We start from the raw sequence: 24,014 nt of genomic DNA, 5'->3' as shown, positions 1-24,014 counted from the left end.
CAAATTGAAGTATTCCTGGCAATTAGCATTATTGTATTCATTGAGTCAGTCAATGCCCAAAGGCAAAATCCTAAAGTTACGTGAGGCTCTAGAAGAAAATGGCAGAACTCAGAGATGATTCTCTCAAGAAACTTACATCAAGCTTTTCCAGAAATCGCACTTCCTCCGTCAAACTTCCTTTGTAACTGAAGAGACAGATAATTTCCTATACCTTAAACCTTTGCCTATTCCTTGATACTCCCTTAACCCATCATTCTACAGTAATTCTCATTTCTACCTCTATTTTCATTTTTTGGATCCTGTTTAAAATGTATTCAGACATACATATGTTCTCGATTAGAATCCAAGTTCGAGTGGCTTGTATTACAATGATAGGCAAGTAGATGAATGAATGAATTACATCTGCTCATTCCTTCAAGGTTTGCTGAGTACCTACTACGGCCAGGCACCAGGGAGAGTCAGACACTGATCCCACCTGAAGAAGAATGGTAAGTAGTCTTTGCCCTTGGAAGGTTCTCAATCTGCTGAGGGAGACGCAGCATGTCAACAAATAGCTGCTGTGTAGAGAAACATATGTTCCAGCTATAGGTTAACCCAAATGTGGGGTAATCAACTCTTTCTGAATTTCCCTGCATTACAGATTAGGGAGTGGAGGCACAGAGAAGTTAGGTAATTTGCTGACACTCACAGGACACGAAAGAGTCTGGATATGATCCTAGGAAGTATACCTCCAGGGGTTATACTCTCAGTGATCACCATGCTAACTGCTTTTCACATCTGACCTGTCCAAGACTCTCATGGCTAAATAGTTAATATATGGTTTGGATGGTGATAGTCAATCCTTTTAAGTCACTGGTACTTATTTACATGCTGGTGCCCATTTCTCTAAAACAGGTGTAATCCTTCTCACCAAGGACCTCTAAAACAAAGGAAGGCAGTGAAAATCACTCCACATTTATGTAGCTAGAGAAAAAAAAATATGGTAGGAAACAAGAAACTTTTAAAACTCAAGCAAACTCTGTGACTTTGGCTGATGAAGAGGCTGCTCTAAGTTCATGGGTCCAAGAAATGGCACCAAAGTATAGTCTGTACACTGGATAGGAAACCTCTCAGTCACCAAGAAGCCTCATCTCTGCCCTTGAAAAAGAACGTCATCTATTCTCATATCCTCGATCACATGTTCACGCCCTTTAAAAGTGGAAGGAGTGAGATTCACATATGACAAAGTGAAAATCATGCCCTCCAGTTTTGTTAGTTTTCCAGGTGAAATCACAAGAATAAATAAAAAGGGTGATTTACAAAGAACAGGAAAAGAAGTGAAAGCCGATGGGTGGGTCAGGAAGGAATAATGGTCTTTTCTACGTCTTGTCTGGGCTGTGTTCCTAGGAGTGAGCGCCTGACTGTGCGCTCTTTTAGCTCTTTTAGCACCAGTTGAAGACTCACTCTTTTCTCTCCCATCAATGACTCCCTAGTCACTGTATGAAATTCAGGGATCCACTAAATTGCAGATCTGTAAGAAACTCATTCCACTGGGGATGGGTTGTGGGAGGAAAGATGCTGTACGTACAAAGTGCCAAGGATGCCAGGATATCCTGTCTGTAGACTTCAGTGAGGGTCAAAGAATTCAAGGACAATCCATGCTTTAGCCGAGTCTTCAGAGGTGAGTGGTGTTTACAAGCAGGGCAAAGAGGAGAAGAGCATTCCAGACAAGAGGAACCGCTGGAGAAAAGGCCCTTCAGAGAGAAACTATAGTCAGGTCAGTACAGCGATGGTGAAGAACACAGCCAAGGACAGTGATGGATTCTGAGAAATGTCTGAGAGACAGGCAGGGTGTGGTTTTCAAGGGCTCCACGTGTCATGCCAAAGAGTTTGAAGCCTATACCCTTGGCCAGTGGTTGACTCCCCTTTCTACCTATGGATTCACCTAGAGAGCTTTTAAAAAGATAACTAATAATCAAGGCTTACCCAAGCAACTGAGTCAGAATCTCTGGCAGGGGGACCAGATATCAGCTTCCGAGATGATTCAGTGTGCAGTCTGGGCTGGAGATACTGCTGTTGATAATGGGTAGGGGGATACTTAAAGGGTTTTAAGTAGAGATGTGACGTGGTCAGTTTTTCATTTCATAAGATCACCTTGACTACAGTATGGAAAACAGGTAGGGGTCATACATGAGGTGATGGAAAGGCAGTTTGGGAGATGAGTGTAAATCAGAATAAAGGCAATCAGGGTCAGAACTAAGGCGATGGCGGTGAGAATACAGACAAGGTAGGTAGCTGCCATTTTCACCTCGGATTTATTGACAGACTGGAAAGGATATGTGGGTGGGGCAGGTTATAAAAATGACCACAAATTTTTCTCATGTCTGCATTCACACCTTGCAATCATTTCATCAAGAACTGCAATCATTTCATCAAGTCTGTTTTCCCAGTCCTTGAATCTGGGCTGGCCCTCTGACTTCCTTTGTCTGGTGGAATGTGGTAGAAGTATATCTGAGTTTCTTCAATAAGTGCTGCTGGGAAAACTGGACAGCTCCATGTAAAAGAATGAAATTAGAACACTCCCTAACACCATACACAAAAATAAACTCAAAATGGATTAAAGACCTAAATGTAAGGCCGGACACTATCAAACTCTTAGAGGAAAACACAGGAATAACACTCTTGGACATAAATCACAGCAAGATCTTTTTTGACCCACCTCCTAGAGTAATGGAAATAAAAACAAAGATAAGCAAATGCGACCTAATGAAACTTAAAAACTTTTGCACAGCAAAGGAAACCATAAACAAGATGAGAAGGCAACCCTCAGAATGGGAGAAAATATTTGCAAATGAATCAATGGACAAAGGATTAATCTCCAAAATATACAAACAGCTCACGCAGTTCAACATCAAAAAGACAAACAACCCAATCAAAAAATGGGTGGAAGACCTAAATAGACATTTCTCCCAAGAAGACATACAGATGGCCAAGAAGCACATGAAAAGCTGCTCAACATCACTAATTATTAGAGAAACGCAAATCAAAACTACAATGAGGTATCACCTCGCACCAGTTAGAATGGGCATCATTAGAAAATCTACAAACAACAAATGCTGGAGAGGGTGTGGAGAAAAGGGAACCCTCTTGCACTGCTGGTGGGAATGTAAATTGATACGGCCACTATGGAGAACAGTATGGAGGTTCCTTAAAAAACTAAAAATAGAATTACCATACGACCCAGCAATCCCACTACTGGGCATATACTCAGAGAAAACCATAATTCAAAAAGACACATGCACCCCAATGTTCCTTGCAGCACTATTTACAATAGCCAGGTCATGGAAGCAACCTAAGTGTCCATTGACAGACAAATGAATAAAGATGTGGTACACATATACAGTGGAATATTAGCCATAAAAAGGAACTAAATTGGGTCATTTGTAGAGATGTGGATGGACCTAGAGACTGTCACACAGAGTGTGACACAGAAAGAGAAAAAACAAATATTGTATATTAACACATATTTGTGGAATCTAGAAAAATGTCACAGAAGAACTGGTTTGCAAGGCAGAAATAGAGACACAGACGCAGAGAACAAATGTATGGACACCCGGGGGGAAAAGGGGGGTGGGATGAAGTGGAAGACTGAGATTAACAAACATACACTAATATGTATAAAATAGATAACTAATGAGAACCTGCTGTATAGCACAGGGAACTCTATTTCACTTCGCTGTACAGTAGAAACTAACACAACATTGTAAAACAACTATACCCCAATTTAAAAAAAATATATGAAACAAACAAACAAGAAGTATATCTGAGTTTCAAGTTTGGGTTCAAAGAGCTTTGTAAGTTTCCTCTTGGATCCCTGTGACCCCCAGGCTAGCCAGCTAGACCATAAGAGACACATGGTCCAGCTGTCCTGTCATCCTAGCACACAGCCAACCACTAGTCGTGAGAATGATGGCAGATGCATGAATGAGCCCAGTTGAGATCACCTTCTATGGGAGACTGGTTGGACCTGACCTCTCAAACTGTCCAGTCTCATGCACTTTAGGAATAGCAATTACTGTCATCCAATAAGAGCAACTATTAGGTTGACCAAAAAGTTCGTCTGGGTTTCTCCGTAACACCTTACGGAGAACCCTGAACGAAATTTTTGGCCAACCCAATACTTTTAAAGTTTAAAAACTCATCTCAAACCAGGTTGTTTAAACATCAAAACTGAGACATCTTACAAACAGAAAGGAAACATGGTCAACTTAAAATACAGTGGACCTACAGTCTGTCATACAGAGTGAAGCCAGAAAGAGAAAAACAAATATAGTATATTAACGCATATATGTGGAATCTTAAAAAAGAAAAAAAGGTACTGATGAACCTAGTTACAGGGCAGGAATAAAGAGGCAGACATAGAGAATGGACTTGAGGACATGGGGTGGGAGGGGGAAGCTGGGGGGAAGTGAGAGTAGCATCGACATATATACACTACCGAATGTAAAACAGATAGCTAGTGGGAAGCAGCCGCATAGCACAGGGAGATCAGCTCAGTGCTTTGCGATGACCTAGAGGGGTGGGATAGGGAGGGTGGGAGGGAGGCTCAAGAGGGAGGGGATATGGGGACATGTGTATGCGTATGGCTGATTCGCTTTGTTGAGCAACAGAAACTAAAACAGTATTGTGAAGCAATTATACTCCAATAAATATCTATTAAAAAAAATATGGTGGTATTAGTCCAAGGTCATGTTGTCAACCTATTTGAGTAAATTAAATAAAGGATCTGGGGTAATCATAATAAGAGTACTGTAGGGGGCTTCCCTGGTGGCGCAGTGGTTGAGAGTCCGCCTGCAGGGGACACGGGTTCGTGCCCAGGTCCGGGAAGATCCCACATGCCGCGGAGCGGCTGGGCCCGTGAGCCATGGCCGCTGAGCCTGCGCGTCCGGAGCCTGTGCTCCGCAGCGGGAGAGGCCACAACAGTGAGAGGCCCGCGTACGGGGGGGGGGGGGGGGGGGGGGGGGGGGGGGGGGGGGGGGGGAACTGTAGGGTTTTTTTTTTTACTTTTGAAAAAATGTTTCCAATGTATTCCTGTCTTTCCCACAGATTGTATTGTTTCTCTTAATATGTTTTTGTTATTGAGTTTACTAATTACCAATAACCACACAGAGGGAGAAAACTGCATACCACGTCTGAAATTCGTATTTCTGAAATTTAATCCATAACTGCATTTGGACATCTGTCTGGATTATAAGGAGCTTTCTTACTTTCAAAAATCACGCCAGAGAAAGCAAAAGTAATGCTGCTTCATTACTTTACAAAGCCTTTAACAAAAAAAATGTAAATGCTATTTCCTGCCCCAAACATTTTGACAGATCCAAGTTTTGGTCTCTTCTTCACTTTTATCTTTCAATATCATTCATAATGGTTCTGTGTATCATCAGCTAGCTCACTGAGTCACTGGCTGCTTGAGACCACTTTCTTAGATTTTTATTGCTAAGTTACCACAAATTTAGCAGCTCAGTTCTTCCTTTACCATTTCTGTAGGTCAAAAGTGGCTTGATTTTCTGCTTAGGGTGTCACAGGGCCGAAATTAAGGTGCCAGCTTAGGCTTCAGTCTCATCTGTGGCTCAGGATCCTCTTACATTCTCAATGGTTGCTGGTAAAATTTCACTGTAGTTGTAGGACTGAGGTCTCTGTTTTCTTCTAGTCAACTGGGGGCAACTGTCAATAACTAGAGTCCTCCTGCAGTTTCTTGTTACACGGCAGCCCTCAGCTTGGATGGTTGATTTCCTCCAGGCCAGCAGGAGTCCATCTTTTTATTTCTTCTTTTGCAGTCATGTGGGGAAAACACTCTATTTTTAAAGTGCTCACCTGATTAGGTCAGCCCCACCTGGATAATCTCCCTATTTTAAGATCAACTGATTTGGTACCTTACTTACATTTGCAAAATCCTTTTAAAGCAGTGCCTAGATTAGTGTTTGATGGAAGAGCTGGGAGAAGGTGTGTATATACCAGGGCTAAGAATCTTGAAGGGCATCTTAGAATTCTGCCTTTCACAGCCATGCTTAAGAGATCCTCTAATGGCACAACTGGTTGCTAATGAAACTTGGAACAAATAACTCGCATAGCAAGGATTCTATCGTCTGTCTTCCTTCTCACAATTTTCCCAGTCCATTCCACCATCCAGTTGGATGTTTGAGCTTGTAAGCACCAAGGGACCACAGGTGTTCTGGAGCTCCTACAGCTCCAGCTGCAAGACTTGGGCGGGTACCAAGGAGGATTAGCGATAAGAACATTCAACTATAGCACGATACTGAGGAGAGAGGTCACACCTGGGAAAGGCAGCAGCCAAGTTCACAGCCAAGCAAAGGAGAAAGGATGAAGGCTTCCTCATAAGAAGTGTAGTCTTTTCCCATGGAAATTTATGAGTCTAGATATGTCATTCAAAGATATCAAGAAAACTAATATTTTTGAGGCTATGTTTTAGTTTGAAAAAACGATAAACTTTTGGATACAGGACAGTTTTTTATCCTACAGATCTCTGATGAGAAAACTGGAAACAAACATCAATAATTTTTCTTTCAACAAGGCTGTGTCAATTCTCTTAAGAGAAACTTTGTCTGGATTTTACATAAAGCCATTTCTATCCCTTCAGAGCACAAAGAATCTGTGAAGAAATCTAGGCAGAACATGGTGTTTGGACTTTAATTTTACTCACCTGCAAACTATCCCCTTTCCATCGTAACTTTATTTAAATCATGGTTATGTTCTTAATTAACAGTTTAATTGGTTGGTGCTTTCTCAATCCAGTTCTCTGGAGGCATGGTTTTCTGTTTAACTTTGTTTTAATTCTTCAGCAAAACCATAAAATTTAATTAGGAGAGTAACCAGCTTTGTAACAGCAGTTCTCTGTCTAATTAGCTATGCCCTGACCATACTGTCTCAGATTCCATTCAACAATGCACATACACTTTGCATTTGTTCAGGTTTCAGATAAGGCACTGTGAATTTAGCCTAAGCATGTATTCCAGTTGCTTTTCACTTTTCCATAAATGCTTGGTTACAGTCAGTGAAATCAGAAAAAGTAACTTAAAGCATTCATATATGCTATTAAACCAACAGCCATCAAAGGCCAACATGTAGGAATGCTATCTTACCGTGCATATTCGTTTCTATTGCTGCAGAACAAATTACCACAAACTCAGCTTAAAATAATACCCATTTATCATCTTACAGTTCTGTAGGTCAGAAGTCCAGACACAGCTGGCTGGATTTTTTCTTCAAGATCTCACTGAGCAAAAATCAAGATAAAAGCTGGGCTGGGATTTCATCTGGATCTCAGGGTTGTCTTCCAAGCTCATAGGGTTGTGGCAGAATTCAGTTCCTTATGGTTGTAGGACTGACATCTCCATTTCCTTGCTGCCTGTCAGCTGCAGAGGCTCTCACATCCTAGCAGCCACTGTCCTTATCACATGGCTCCCATGGGCAGTTCACAACATAGCAGCTTGACTATGTGCCAGGGGGAGCACTTCTCTGACTTCCTCTGCCAACAGCTAGAGAAAACACTCTGCTTTTAAGGGGCTCACCTGATTAGGTTAGGCCCACCCCAGGTAATCTCCCTCCTGCTGCATAATACTTCACATATCAAGAGAATGACTATTCTATCATATTAACAGGCCCCAGCCCACACTCAGAGGAGGGATTATGCAGGGTGTACACTATGGGGCAGAAACGCTGGGGCCACCTTAGAATTCTGTCTACCACACTGTGCTGTAGGGAAAGAAGGCAACTCAAGGCCTCCCAGCAAACCCTCCTGTCTTCCCCTTGGAGGCGGTGTACAGGGTGTGCAAAGGAGCTGTTAACAATGGCCCCAATTCTGTCCCATCAGCTCCACAGGGCATCAGATGACAGACACTCATATTCTTTCTTCTCTGCAGGCTTTTTTCTCTGCCTGGCCAGAACTGCTGCTTTCTGTAGTGCAAGAGGATCACGCGATGAAATCATATGAATTTAAAACAACCTCAAGTTAACATGATGCTTATTGATAGAAATTTAGTTAAGCTCAGTGCCTCAAACTTCAGCCTAATAAAACAATTTCTTTAGTGAAAGAAATGAAATATGCAGACAAGAGTTATTATAGCAGGCCCGAATCTGCTAGACTTAGAACGGCCTGCCTGCAAGATGGGCATGGGGACTTAGATTGTGGGAGGGTCCCTACCATCCTAACCGAGAAGAGCAATTCACGGTGCCTAAAGTGTCTGTGCAAACAGTATAGCTCGTGCTGAACACCTGCTCTCCTGCAGGAGCCTGGAATTCTGGTGTGTGTGAGGCAAGGGGGCTACGTAATTAGGCTCAATAAAATCCCCAGGCGCTACATCTATGGTGAGCTTCACACGTGTCATCAACTTGTTACCGAGGGAATTAAGAACATTCTGTGAGACTCTCCTGGAAGACTATTCTTGGAAACCTGTGCCTGGGTTCTCCTGGACTTCATGCCATGTGCCTTGTCTTTTTGCTCATTTTGCTTTGTATCCTTTTGCATAATAAATCATAGGTCTGATTAGGACTATAGGCTGAGCTGTGAGCCTCCTCCTGCAATCACTGAACCTGGGGGTGGTCTTGGTGACCCCTGACTCAAGGAATAAAGTAAGAGCATGATAATGGTCACATTCTGAGACCAGGCTCCAATGCCCTGCAAACTTGGCCTTAATCCTCTCCATTGTGAAGACGAGCAGAGTACACAGACTAGAGGCAAGAGGCAGCCTCACCTGGGTTCTAGAGGGTTTGGCACTGCTTAGATGTGTGTTCCAATTCTGCACTGTGACCTGGGGCAAGTTCCTTAGCCTCTGTCTGTCTCTCCCAGTTTCTCTATCTGTAAGATAGCAGTAATGATAGTACCCAATTCATAGGGCCGTTAAAATGAGGCCATTCATAGAAAGCACTTAGCACTGTGACTGGCATGAATTGACTGCAAGGGGCTGGATGTAATTGTGACGTGGACTCACCAGAACACCGTCAACACTGGAATATCAACTCCCCATCCCCCCTTACTCTGCTCCCCTCTTCTCTCAGTTATCTTCTAAGCTTCTTTGCATACAAACTGTTTCCTCCCCTAGATTATTCCCTTTCTTTAAGGACCAAATGGAAACAATAGGCAGAAGCATTTTTAAGTACAAAAAGGGCACAATGTAAATGGGCTGCCATTAGGGTCCACCATCCTGTCTATGCTCAACATCTCTCGGTTCCATCTACAGTGACTGATGAGTTTATAAGTTATCCCCACGGTTCTCACTGATGTAATCTTATTGCTTTTTTCTTTTTTTTTTTTTTTTTTTTTTTTTGCGGTACGTGGGCCTCTCACTGCTGTGGCCTCTCCCGTTGCGGAGCACAGGCTCCGGACGCGCAGGCTCAGCGGCCATGGCTCACAGGCCCAGCCGCTCCACGGCATGTGGGATCTTCCCGGACCAGGGCACGAACCCGTGTCCCCTGCATCGGCAGGCGGACTCTCAACCACTGCGCCACCAGGGAAGCCCAATCTTATTGCTTTTGATAATGGTAAGTGATCACTGCATACAGAACTATGCAATTTCATTTTTATAACTTTGTTAGGCTCACCGTGTAAATATATTCACACATTGGGAGAAAAGTCCTTTGACAAATCACGTTTTCCAATATTTGGTTCAGAATATTTGATCCTTGGAATACTGCACTCTAAGATGTGAAGGCACTATTGTTTTTTTCCAGTGATATTTCTACAACACAATGGAGCCAGAAACTTCTGCTTGAAACTTGCTTTGTTTTTGTGTAACTTTTGAGTCCCTAGTGGGTTATTCAGAGAGTGTTCAGGTATCGCTGCTGAAAAGGCTATAATGGGGTTGATGATCATATGTGACCAGCGGAAGGTCAATGTCAGTACCCAGAGCAGGGATTCCTTTGAGGGGGAGAGGAGGTTTAGGCAATGTCTGGTGAGCGCAGTCTCTCTGCTATCGGATAAAATCACCACAGTTTGGAATAAGCTCCTGCATCCTCACTCTGACCCCTTCTCATGGGACCCCCAAGCTTAAACAGGACACTGCATGTGTAGGGGCTGCAGATGAGGAAGAAGAAAGGAAATCAATAAAAGTTCAAAACCTCATTTGCAAATAAGTTCAATATCTGAAGGGAAGATGTCAAAGAGAAACAGCAAAGCAAAAACAAAAGACCAAAAGTCTGATAATTATAAATATCTCCAGGAGCCACTGATTCTGTCATCCCTCCTCTGTCATCCCCCTAACACCGTCTCCAGGTAGAACTGTATGGCAGTCCTAGGACACTTGCTTGTCTATCCCACACTGAAGGTTAATGAGGCCTCCCTTGCAAGTCTCCTTTGCTGTCCATTAAAATGAAGCTAAACCACCACAAACTTCATGGGATGCTTCTGTTCTTGGTAGGCATGGAAGAGAGCCCATCACAACATTTCTCATCATACGCTTTTAGCTTTTAGCTGAAGTTAACACTCAATTATATTGTAGTAATGGGGAGATGAGAAACCCTCTAACTCTAAAACCCATAGAATTCATCAAAGATTGAATAATCAAAGCCCTTTAACCTTTGCCAACAAAAGTCTCTTATCGGACTCACTGAAACATAGCAAAATTAATTAACTTGAATTTCTAGCTTTCTTTTCCTCAACTCAAGTCTGCTTGAAGTTTTAATTAGAAGGAAAGTGTCTAGATGATCAGCAGGGAGATTTCAAGGAGGAGAAGTGAAGCTTTGGAAAATTACAAACTAAATCCATTTGTTAAAAAAATTTTACTGAGCTCCTAGGATATTCAAGACACTCACTGAGAACAGAGCAATGATCAAAAATAGACAAGCTCTCTCATGAAGCTTACATTCTACTAAGGGAGATGGAAAATAAATGAACTAGTAAATAGATAATTGGTCAGATATATAATATTTTGAGTAACCTTAACTATCCTTTAAAGGCACTTTCAAGCTATCTCTTATCATTTTCTTCCCTTGACTAATGAAGTCCAATTATTCAACTCTAGTCAGCAAAACCCTGTAAACACATTATGAGCATAATGATAAGTGAGTGGACACTCGCTTACCTTCAGTTGCTGGTATATTTTCTTCAGTGCATATGCTTCCTCTTCTGTATTGGGAATAAGTCTTATCACCTTATCACTATAAGAAAAGGAAAACAATGGTGATATTTACCTTTCAAAAATAAAGATATAACCATCTCTATCTTCTTACCTTTTAAAAAACTGCCTCTGCATTTAAGAAAAACAGCAAAACTTTGGACTGGCCAGCAGGAATTTTACCCTGTCCTTGTTATTCTCTGATTGTATTGGTCTTTTATTCTCTGTCTGAACACTATTCATTTTTTCATCAGCTTTTGAAGATTACAAACTGACACTCAAGCAGAGAAAGGCCAAAAACACAGGAACAGTGGCAACAGGACAAGAATGCTCATGGTGTCTCAAAGCAGATACCAAGAACGAAAACTCCTGATGACAGGGGAAAAAAACCAAACAAACTACTTTTTATTTTTTCAGTTAATTAATTTATTTATTTTTGGCTGTGTTGGGTCTTCATGGCCGCACACGGGCTTTCTCTAGTTGTGGCGAGCAGGGTCTGCTCTTCATGGTGTTGTGCGGGCTTCTCTTGTTGTGAAGCATGGGCTGTAGAAGCATGGGCTTCAGTAGTTGTGGCACGTGGGCTCAGTAGTTGTGGCTCACGGGCTCTAGAGCACAGGCTCAGTAGTTGTGGTGCACGGGCTTAGTTGCTCCGCGGCACGTGGGATCTTCCCAGACCAGGGCTCGAACCCGTGTCTCCCGCATTGGCAGGCGGATTCTTAACCACTGTGCCACCACGGAAGCCCCAAAACTACTTTTTAAATTTAACTTAATGCTGAAAAATAATGTGACTTTTGATGAGAGAACCTGTGAAATCCATACACAGCAGAACATTTCTGGTTTGGATTCTTCCCACGTTGAGGACAGTAAAGATAAGCCCATCTCTATGGGGCATTTTATTTCTCAAGTACAGAGCTTCCCAACTGGTATATGGAGGGCCCCCAATTATTTGTGGGTGTGCCATGAGATGCTGATGGCTGTAAAATTTTTTATTTTTTTATTCTTATTTTTTTTAATTTATTTTTTATTGAAGTATAGTTGATTTACAATGTGTTGGTTTCTGGTGTACAGCGAAGTGATTCATTTATACATATAAATGTGTTCTTTTTCATGTTCTATTATGGTTTATGCAATATTCTTAAAGTGATAAAAATTTAAAATCAATTTTTACAGCCATTAAAATTTTACCACAGTTGAATATTTGAACACTCTTTATAGATTCTGAATTGCCTAAGAAGACTGGAGGTGTCATGCTTTCCATCAGAGAGTTCTCTGTGGTGGTGACTGCTCCCCCAGGTGTGCCAGACAGGCATTATCATTTTCTAATTATGTCATGAGGCTCTGGTATATAATAATCACAACTATATATGTATAACTGAAGCACTGTGCTGTACACCTGAAGCTAACACATTGTAAATCACCTATACGTCCATAAAAAAGAAATTCATTTATCATAGTAAAAAAATAATCACAACTGTTCCACGTGCTTTGCATGGAGTATATACTTATTAAATATTTATTAGCAGACTGTATAAAGGAGATCATTGAGAATAATTGGCTTCCAGAGGAAACGTAAGGAAAAACTAAGTACAAGGGGAATGCATATTTTTCATCATCCTCTATGGCATTTAACAATGACTGCAGATAAAGAAGAATGTTATTAATACCACGTATATATATAAAGCACAAAAAAAAACCCCTCTAGCAGTTCAGTCACAACTTCTCTCTCCAGCCTCAAAGTTGTATCAGAATAAGAATAGAATTTGCATGCTTTTCCAATGGTTTTACTACTTAGATGAATAGCAGTCTTAAAGGCTAGGTGAGATTAATATGGAGGACATCAGAGCCCAAGGGAGACTTCCAGATGTGTTGGACAGTCATTCGTAAGGGTTGTGTGTCCATTTCCAATCACTTTAGCTGTATTCTTTCAAATGATCCCGTTACACCTTCCTTAGGCCTATGAATTAAAAGACCCCTGGCTTGCTGATGATAATTTAGTATGTTTTAGGTACTCCTATTCAATATGGCTTTGTAGCTTTGATTTCCTCAAAAATCACACAAAGCCACCTCTCACTATCCACGTCACAAAGCCCACTTTTCTGGAAAGAATTAAAAAGTAGAAGGAAAGGAAAAAAATTGAATCACTGTAAAACAACTCCAAAAAATGACTTTTGGAATTTAAACGTAATTACACCTTTTCTTTTTTTCATTTCTGTTTACACATGTCTCTGGCCTTTGTTTTTCCTGGATTCATCATATCCTGGCCTCTCCCACCTGAACCAACATAATTCTTGGCAAAGAGAAACAACTCCTATGGGTGATACGGTTGTTTCTGAGGGATGGATCACTTGACAGCTTGCTGAAAAACACCTCCATCTGGGGCCCTGTCAGCTCCTCAAGAGCGCAAAGAAAGCAATCTGTGGTTGTTTCACAGCCATGGGCAGATTCTTTTTTTTGTTGTTTTTTTTTTTAAGATGATAGATAATTCAACCTGGCAATTGGGTCCTCCTCTGTGAGTGTAAGGTAAAAGGGGACCACCCCTGGGATTATTTAACCCTGAAAGTGATTGTTCAAACCCAGCTTTGTCATTTTTATCACAAAAAGTTCTCTTCATCTCAGCTTGTAGAAATTTTCAGGTGTGACTTGAGAAATGTTACCATTTGGTTACTTATCAAAGAGCAGAGAATAAGGAAAGCTATTTAGGAAAGCCCATGAAATGCCATACTTTTTTGTAAGCCTATAAATTATATTGGTAGACTAGCCAGTAACCAAAACCCAAGAGCTCTTTATTCAGCATGGAAAACCAAATGCCTTCCAAATGCCCCATGTGTTTTACCAAACAGAAAGCTTACTCTCCCTAGATCTGATAGCTAGTCTTTTTCGAAGTGCCGAACAATAATTCAGGACCACAAACAGGAAGTTTTCAGGTAGTGAAGTAGCTACTGGAACTTAGAAAAACTAGCTGTGCACAACTATCATAGAAGGAGAACTGAGGCTTCCTTTATAATTTATCAGTTTTTTCAACCACTACGTGACAACATCATTTTAAGACCACTTGGTTACCCTTTGGGATTAAGACGAGGGTAAATCAGATATTTCTGACTCAGTCTATATAAAGTTGTCAGAGAAAGACTGCAGATGTTTTTAAGTACAGTTTAAGGATGTAGTACAGAGGCGGCAGGGTATCCTAGATAACTAATGTCCCAGTAATTATTAATATGTATCCACTCATGATATACTGGTATTTTGTCCCCTTGTCTTACAGGACAAATGAGGTTATGTTGCTATCATGCTAGCATCAAGTCTGGTTGTAAATTTGACGACTAAACCTTCTGTGCCGTAGCAACCACATTAAAAAAATTTAATCAATTGCAAAACTATTCTTAAATGTCTAATGAGAATGTATACTCCTAGAGAAGAGAATTCAGCAAGAGAATACCATCTCAAACTTGTTACCATCTGTCTGGGTCTCAGAGTCCTTGTTACAGGAGTGAGGGGTGAACTCCCAGCTGCTTTTTCATTTTATTTTTAAATTTAATTATATATTTTTTTAACTTTTCTGGACTTATTAGTTTCAGGTGTACAACACAGCGATTCAATATTTTTATAGATTACACACCAAAGTTCTTATAAAATATTGACTATTTTCCCTGTGCTGTACATTACATCCCTGTGGCTTATTTTCTAACTAGCAGTTCGTTCCTCTTAACCCCCTTCACCTATTTCTCCCCTCCCCCTATTTCTCTCCCCTCTGGTAACCACTAGTTTGTTCTCTGAATCTACGAGTCTTTTTCTGTTTTGTTATATATATATTTTTTCGATTCCACATATAAGTGAAAACACACAGTATTTGTCTTCCTCTGACTTAGTCACTAAGCATAACACCTAAGACTGGGTGGTTGGAGTTGGACGCCAGTTGTAGTCATCGCTATGCCTTGACCACACCTACGGAAGAACATCTGTGTTTGGACAACCTGAGAGTCCTCCTCCTCAGCCTCCTTTTGAAAGACATAAATGTGAAGCTCCGGATTTTTCCTCTAGCTCCTGGCATGACCTTTCACAATTCTATTATCAAACTCTACATTTCTTTGTAAGTTACAGAGCTCGTTTATGAATCCATGTTTATAAAAATTAAAATATTACACAGGATGTGAAATAATAAAGTTCCTCTCCCAGTTCTCTTCCAACCCAAACCTCCCATCTGCCCCTAGTAGCCATTATTAAGAGTTTCCTGGGATTCGCGCCAGACTCTTTGCACTTACACATGCACGCATGTGCGCGCGTGCACACACACACACACACAGTGATTTGTTTTATAACACTATAATACTAACTTGCTTTTATTTTTCACTTAATTCATTTTAAATGCTATTTTTCACTTAATTTGGTTTTAAAATGCTCCTTTTAAATAAACAACTGGATTCCATATGATATTTTATTTCAGAGTTTTATACCTATATTCGTAAGGGAGGCTTTTAAAAATCCAACTTTAAAGCATCATGTTCTTTTTGAATCGCTTTTGTCTGATTTTGGTATCAACATTATGCTTACTTCATGGGACTAATTAGGGATTTTTTTACCGTTGTAATATGCTCTGACAATTTGAATGACACAGAAGTTATGCTTCTGATTGTTTTGTAGAATATACTCAAAATCTTTGAAGGTGAGGCCTCCTCTTCCTTTTTTTTGTTTTTGTTTTTTTCTGGTGGTTAAGGGTTAGATATCTTTTAAATTCTTTTGTGGGTAATGGTGCGTTCGGTTCTCTTCTGGGCTTTTGGTAATTTACATTTCCCAGAAAACCATCCACTTATTTTTATAAAATATATTAAACTATTAAAAAGTCTTACAATTTAAGACATATATCTTTCTTTATCTGTAGCTTTGTCCCCTTTTTATGTCCTAATGGTATTTGTGGGTTTTTAAAAAATTCCTCAATCAGATTTTGCAAAATTTATTTTATTGGTCTTTTAAAGAATCATTTTGTTTTTATTGATCAATTATGTTTATTATATATAAATATATATGTATTTTGATGTATATATAGATATATATGTTATATATTAATGTATAACATGTATTTTGATGATACATAGTTATGTATAAGCTCATAACTACTACATCTTCTGAATGGAATGAAACTTTTATTCGAACAAAATATCCTTAGAAAAATCATTCTTTGGCTCATTTAAATAGCCTTTACCTTGAATTCCATTTTCCCTAATATGATTGCCACTCATGCTTTCTTTCTGTTTAGCTGGCACAATTTTGCCCATCTCTTTCTTATGCTTTTCCCCCAGATGTGTCTCTTGCAAACGTCATAATGCTAGATTAAATTTTTAAAATCCATAAAGAACTTTGACTTTTAGCTGGAGAATTGTACTTGTTCACATTAATTATCATACCTAACATGTGTGGTTTTAATCTTACAATTTTTTGTTTTGTTATAAGTTCTTGTTGCCATTTTCTTCCTTTTCTGCCTTTCTTAGAGTTAACCAATTTTCTTTGCCAATTTTTTCGTATCTATTGGTTTGTGAGCTACGCATCTTATTTCTATTTCTTCAGTGTTTATATAAATTAAAAAAACCTTAACAGAAATAGAGGCACAGATGTAGAGAACAAACGTATGGACACCAAGGGGAGAAAGCAGCAGGGGGGTGGGGGGGGTGGGATGAACTGGGAGATTGGGATTGACATATATGCACTAATATGTATAAAATAGATAACTAATAAGAACCTGCTGTATAAAATAAAATTCAAAAAAAACCCCACCTTAACAAATACCTCTTCTTTCATGTCTAGAATTAATATCTTAGTATTTTCCTCCCTTGAAAAAGATTTAAAATTATTTTTTCTCCATCCCTCTCCCCCACATTTTTCCTCCTCCTTCATTCCATGTTTGTGAAAATCATCTGGCATTGTTGTCGCACATCTAAGTGTGGATCTCTCCTCAAAACTCATATCTTGAAGTCCTAACCCCCAGTATGTCAGAATGTGAGTGTATTTTGAGATAGGGTCTTTGAAGAGGTAATTAAGTTAAAATGAGGTCATTAGGGTGGGGCCTCATCCAATACAATTGGTGTCCTTTTCAGAGAGGAAATTTGGGCACAGACACTCACAGGGGGAGGAGCATGTAAAGACACAGGAGAAGAAGGCCTCAGAAGAGACCACACCCACAGACCCCCTGATCTCAGACTTCCTGCTCTAGGACTGTGAGGAAATGAGTTGCTGTGGCTGAAGTGACCCAGTCTGTGAACTTTGTCACCAAAGCCCCAGCAGACTAATATTAATACATACTCTGAAGATGGCAGCTTAACCATTATGTCCTCATGGAGCTATTCTTTGATATCCAGAAAATTTCAGTCACCTTGTTCTTTCCCGTATTCTCCCATTACCTTATACATTTCCTATTACATTCACCATAATTATTTAATGTCTACATCTCTCCACTAAGCTTTAAACTCCATATAAGCAGGAATTCAATACATTGTAATCTATTTGTGGAAATCCTGCGTTGTGTGAGTATCTCTACAGAGTGGTTTGGAGCTGGTCTTGAGGGGTCCAGGGCCAGTTTTTTTGTCTTACTCGAAATTCCTCTATCATGCAGAGGGTGAAGGAGCTCACACCCACGCATGGTAAAGGCCCAGGGTATCTGCTTTCCAGAGGTGCCTCCTATCCCCCACATCCCTAGGAAAGTAAAATCTCCCTCAGCTTCTTCCAGCTGAGTGGGAAGTTTTTCTCCACAGTTCGAGAAAAGTGCTTTGAGAAAAGCAAGCTTTACACAGACTTGCTTCTAGCTCCCCACTCCTGCCCACTGTGGGCACTGGAACCCCAGCATCAGCTTGAGGGCCCCTTTGCAAAGTCCTGACTACCAGACCTCAAGGCATCAGCTTTTTCTTTTCACTGTAGCTTCCCCCCTCCCCAAATGTTTGGCACCCGGAAGTTTCCTCTTCTTTCTTCCTCCAAAGCTCAGTTATCCACTAAAACCAATGACATGGTGGCAGCATCCCACACTCTGCAGGCAAGTTGCCAGCACAGTCTGTGTGGTCTCAGGCAAGGTTTTTCACGTCTCTGTGCCTCAGTCCCTCTCTCTCCAGATTGGGGAGACTCGTACCTAATTCATGGACTATTAAATGAGTGAGGGTTTAATGAATATTCAAGTCAAGTGCTTAGAGTAATACCTGACACAGGGTCAGAGATATTGTAGATGTTTGATGTTATCATTACATTTTGTCATTTTCAGCATTTCTTCGCTTTATCCGATATTTACATTTTGAGGGTTCCTGATGGCATCCACTCAAATCCTTCATGTTCTCTCCTGTTCTAATCTGTTGAGTGGAAGAATGAATGAGATTCTCAAGAGAAAACTACTTGTAGCAGACCTGCTGAGCAGCCTCAGAATGTGTGACCTGTGTGTAGTCTGTCCTCTGCTTGGTTTCGTGTAACTGCTTCCCTTGGGACCACACCTAATCTGAGACCCAACTTAAGGACAGTCCGTGGACAGTAAGGTGGAATGACAAGTAAGTCCTGCCCATTTGGGCTCACTCTATGGCCGGTGACTGACAGTCGATGCAGTCAGATCCCATCTTGGGGAGTGTGCGCTTGAGACATAAAGAAAAGGACCAGTTAGTTTGCAGGATCTGGAGCAGGGGCACCAGATCCAGGGAACAGCCAAGTGGCCACACTGGCAAAGTCCTCAAGGAGGGAGCACAGGCACTTGACACACTGCCCTTCGTGAATGATCGTTTGGTCCCAGGGACATGGGTTGGAAAGAGTCCCCCCTTTCCCTTGTGCTTCCTTATGATAAACTTCTATCATCTGATGTATCTGCAATGTGTCTTTTTTGAACCCAGCAAATGCACCAGTATTAAGAACACATAAACTTCAAATACTTCAGTTTTTCATTCCTGTCTCCAAGTCATTGGATTTATCTTCTCTGAACCAGTTCCTTGTTCATTTAGGGAAGAAAAAGAATAAGGTTGGATTCCAATCAGGGCTCCAACCACTTGACCAAATTGTGTAAACATTTAGAGCCAATGATGCCTAATCCTTAATTGGGGAAACACTACAATTTTGTTGCATAAGGTTTTTGTGAGAATTATTTCATTTGGCCACACTTATTAAGGTTTCATTATGTGCCAGACACAGTGTTGGATGCTAGGAATACAGCAGTTCCTGCCGTGATGGGCTGACACTCACAGTTTCTGTGAGATAGTGTCTGGGAAACGCCTAACTTAACACAGCCTCTCAGTGCATTAGCTACTGTTATTACCTCTACAGGAAAATATTTTTCTCATCCTCTAGAACTTAACAAGCTGAAAGCAGATGCTTTGCTAAGTGTGTTTCACTGTAAATATCAGAAACAAACCACGATTTAGTTGCGGATCTATTTAACTTTCTTTGGTCGTTGTTGGTGCTTTTATTTCTTGACATTTTCACAGGTATTTGATTCTAATTGTTGATCAGTTTCTTAATTTGGGACTATTTCCTTTCTTCTCAGGCAGCTCTTTGGCATCTCAGAAATGCACGTATTAGGTCATCTCATTTTCTACAACAGCGATTTATATAAAATAAAAAGGGAAAATAATTTCAGAGATAGTCTTGTGGAGATGTCCTCTCTATTGGTACAGGCTACACATGTTCAATTTTTCAATAAAGACACAATTTACCTGGATGTAGAAAAGGATTTCTAATGTTGCCCTTTACAAGGTACCAGAGTAGATGACTATAGTGGATGCCTTTGACTGCCCCTCTTAAATCCATTTCCCTTTCCTTAAACCCTAACAGGACTGGTTTGCTCAGATACACACCTTCACCCCGTTTCAGGAATGAGTCTTGATCAGCCAGTCAGAGGATGGATATCCCCTGGACACTTTTGATAGTCTGGAGATGGACAGGTGCTATAAATGGACTCAATCAGGTTTAAGGGAAGGACTGATACTCCAAGGTTGAGGGAAAAAGAAGATTCACTCTCTTATTGAACATAAGCAATGTGTAACCCTGCTTGGCACTGGCAGCCTGTAATTGAGAAGGGAGTGAACTTTGGGGTGAAGCAGATTCTGTGGACTGTTGGGAGAAGAGACAGAAAGAAGCTGGGTCTTCAGTGATCTTGTAGAATCAACCAACCTTCAAGCTTGTCCTATCTCTGGACTTCCTGTTATACAGTGTACAATTTTTCTTTATTGTGTGGGCCAGTTTGAGTCAGTTGTCTCCTACTTGTAACCAAAAGCATGTTGCACAATAACAATAATTTTACTTATTTTGGCTATTTTTAGGAATGAGATAAGGAAAACCAATAGAATAATTAAATTTACTGTTATTTAATAGTAAGCAAAGTCTTTGCAGCTAGGAAAACACATATTGACATTCCTTCTTTTTTTCCTAAATACCATTCTCTAAAACATCCCTTTAATTTTGGTGGCAGTTTAAAAAACAGTGGGTGCTTTCAGAGGAGAAGATTCATGGAACTCAATAGCTAAGAGTCATCTTGCATTTGCAAGAAAAATAGGACGGTTTAAAATATTTGCTGATTTTTCTGAAAACTATCTTGTGGAAGAATAATAGGATATTCACTTATTAAACAAAAAAAATCTCATGCCCGAGCACAAAGAAAACCATTAAGTAATCCCATCTAGAAAAATTACTGTTCGCACGTAGATTCTATATTATAAAGGTCTCAGAGCTGTACTTCCTTTGTTGAAAGATTGTGTTTTGATGTACATGAAAAATTTCATTAAAAAGCAATAAATAAGAGACAACTTAGCAGGGAATACTCTAGAGAGCTAAATGGAGTCTCCCTTCTTTGGTCATGGTTTATAGTTGCAATATAAAATACTCAGAACATGAAGAAGCTTCCTATGGCAGTTTGCCTAGGACATGAAGATTTAGACTTCACTCTCAGATTAACATTAAGCAGAAGCAGAAGTGATGACTTTCTTCTTCTTCTTCTTCTTCTTCTTCTTCTTTTTTTGTTGTTGCTACAGTTACTTTAACAGGAGAGAAAAGAAAACTATAGTCTGCAAAAGCCTTACTGTTGTACTTCACTTTGTAACAGAAATTTTCTCAAGAAGTTCAATGCCTACCATGGTGTCTCATCGGTAATGAATGATCAAGAAATATCTGCTGAACTGAAATGAAATTGGCTTTTTGTAAACTGCTGTTTTAAATTTCTGAAATTGGCTTCCATTGTAAGGCTTGAAAATTTCCTATTCTCTCATTAGCACAGGTCAGAGAGGAAAAAGAAATAAAATGTAACCCTGCCAGTAAGTGAATTTCTTACAGTAAGATATTATCTTCACTATGTCTCAAGGACTTTCTATATATCATTGTCAAATCAGTATTTGACAAGTCCTTCTTGTGATATTTAAGAATAGGACTCCATCTGAGCAAACTGTTACTGCAATGGAGAACAAATCGTTCATTCAACACATATCTGTGTAGCAATTATTCCATGCAAGTCCCTAGTGGGGAAGAAAAAGGAAGTGAGTATAGACCATATATAATCTAGTATAAAGATGTATAATCTAGATGGGTATATAAGACATAAGTAATGCCTTATATTATTATCGTGATATAAGGTAGCATGTGATCAATGTTTTATAAATTACACAGAAAATGAGATCAAGCAGGATGCTGTGGGGCCTCCCCAGGGACAGACCCCATGTCCTCCACCTCTTGTTTGTAGAAAAGCTTTAGTCTCCTAGGCCTTCCCCTAGTTCTGAAGAGCAAATTTAATCAGTGAAGTAAAAAATACAGAAACGAAAGGGAACAGTCAAGCAAGATGAAATAACAGTAGTTTAGCTATAAAACGAAGTCAAGGACATTTAGTTCCTCATCAGGAGCTATAGATAATATCCTGAGCCATATCGTTGAGTTGTTTTGCTGACACCAAAACCCCTACCAGGTAGAAGAAGTTAACTGCATGCTGACCACAAGCATGTGGACCCCAGACTGGTTGGAACCAGAAGGTTAATGATGTCGACTCCCGAAATACCACCCCATTACCTCACCACCAACCAATCAGATGAATGTCCATGAACTGATTAGGCACCCTACAACCCTCACCCCTAATGTTGCCTTTAATAACCCTTCCCTGAAAGCCGGTCAGGGAGTTGTGTTTAGCTGGAACTATCAGAGAAGACAATATGGAAGGACTTGAATACTTGAAATGAAGATTTGTGTCCCCGTTGACTGAGAGTCACTGGTATACAATAGCTTAGTGGTTTTGAAATTTGAGCGTGCGTGAGATTCACGTGGGAATCTGCCAGAATAACTTGGGCTAAATATCTTGAAATCTCCTTTCAGTAAAAAACTTTAGCAATACTGAAATTTGTATGTGTGTGCAGTGTATCTTTTAATATGCATTGGTAGGCTGGCAATAAAGTAGGGGAAATCCTAACAGGTCGAAAATGCTGAGATAACACTGAAGCAGTGGCCACGCTGATTGAGGACATCTGGGTAATCGCTGATGTCCTAGAATCTGAACAAGGGGAACATTCAAATCAGAGACACCAACAGAAGGTCTTAACCACCTCAGTGAAAGGATGGCCAGAAAGAATGCCTTGTGAAAAGAAAGAGTAGGAATACTTATCTTTCTTGGACTTGGCTCTGGATAGAGGAGAAAAATATAGTCATCACTGAATTTAAAACCACAAGCTATCCAACTAGTAGGGTTAGGAATAAAATTCAAACTGCCTATGTTGTCCAAAATCTCCAAGCCTCATTCTCTCAGCTGCAGAGCCCTGCCTAGTGATGGCTCACAACTGACTCCATTTAAGGCATTACCTTCAGTTTAGAGGAAGTGCTCCACCCAAGGTTAAGGCTCCCCCTACTTCTCAGAATAAAGGCAAACCTTAGCCCGTCCTTTATCTTACTATAGTGCATTGCTCTGAGGATGAAAAATTCTCAGCGGTATCAAATAAATCAACAATTAAACAAGGCATCGTAAGCCCATGGTGGGACTTCATGCCTCTCCCTGTCATATCACATATCATGAGAGTAAGTAGGGTATTAGAAATAGGATGGGAAAGTTTATAGTCAGATACACCACAAAGTAAGGAGAAGGAGTGATGACAATTTACATCTAACAATCTCGCTTCTTCCATCACCTGTTAACAGCCAAATGCATTGCTCCTGAAGGGGAGTCCCTGAACAGTGAACAGAGAACACTGGTAAAACATACTGAAGCTGAAAGCACGTATTGCATCCAGGCAACAGATTATGGCCAAGCTTTGTATCTTATCTACTCATATATCTTAGAATTCAATTTAAGAAGGAAGAGGGTTGTGAGGGGCTGTGTATTAACACAAACGTATGAATTGAAAGGGGAAGGCAGCCTTTCCTGATAGAAACCAAGTCTGAATTGGCTGACTGGCTTGACAACGAAGTTTTCCTTTGCCAGTTAGAGGATACAGCACATAGTTTCCTAAATGAGCTATATCTGCAGAATCAAGGTTTAGAGAAAATTCTATCTTAAAGCAGTTGATAACACCATTTTGTCAAATATTATTGTGTCGGCATAGATGTAATGAAGTTCACAATTTTCCCAAATCTTTGGGATGATATCACGTTAAACAAAAAAGGGTGAGGGATGCATTATTTTCTGGAATTCTTTTAGGGGGGCATGAGTAGAGAAGTGGGGAGCTGACTTTCTTAGCTCTCTGGGCTGATTTCGGTTCTCTCTTTAAGATGGTAACCCCTCAAACTGAACACACTTCCCTGGAGGTGTTGTGAAGTTGTCAGGAGAAAATCAGGGAAGGGAGGAAACACATTCTTGTTGCAGGTGAGAGAGGAACTCAGAGTTCTTATTTTAAATATTAATACTTGATGTATCTGATGAAGCAAAATATTTGATCACTTAACAGATACCTATCACTGCCATTTTTCCAGGTGCTGGAGAAACAGTAATGAACA

General features: G+C 40.3%; 1 protein-coding gene across 1 annotated transcript in view; it reads right to left on the bottom strand.

Annotated features, from left to right (window-relative positions):
* The window catches only part of CPA6 (carboxypeptidase A6), a 259,464-nt gene that overhangs the window by 144,946 nt on the left and 90,504 nt on the right, over nt 1–24,014 (bottom strand). Inside the window, exon 2 of the mRNA XM_067711246.1 lies at nt 11,076–11,151. Within this exon, the coding sequence (XP_067567347.1) occupies nt 11,076–11,151 (76 nt within the window). The remainder of the gene's footprint in view (nt 1–11,075; nt 11,152–24,014) is intronic.

The sequence above is a fragment of the Pseudorca crassidens genome, chromosome 17 (genome assembly GCF_039906515.1).
Source record: "Pseudorca crassidens isolate mPseCra1 chromosome 17, mPseCra1.hap1, whole genome shotgun sequence".
Taxonomy (NCBI): domain Eukaryota; kingdom Metazoa; phylum Chordata; class Mammalia; order Artiodactyla; family Delphinidae; genus Pseudorca; species Pseudorca crassidens.
This window is presented reverse-complemented; position numbering and strand designations above follow the sequence as displayed.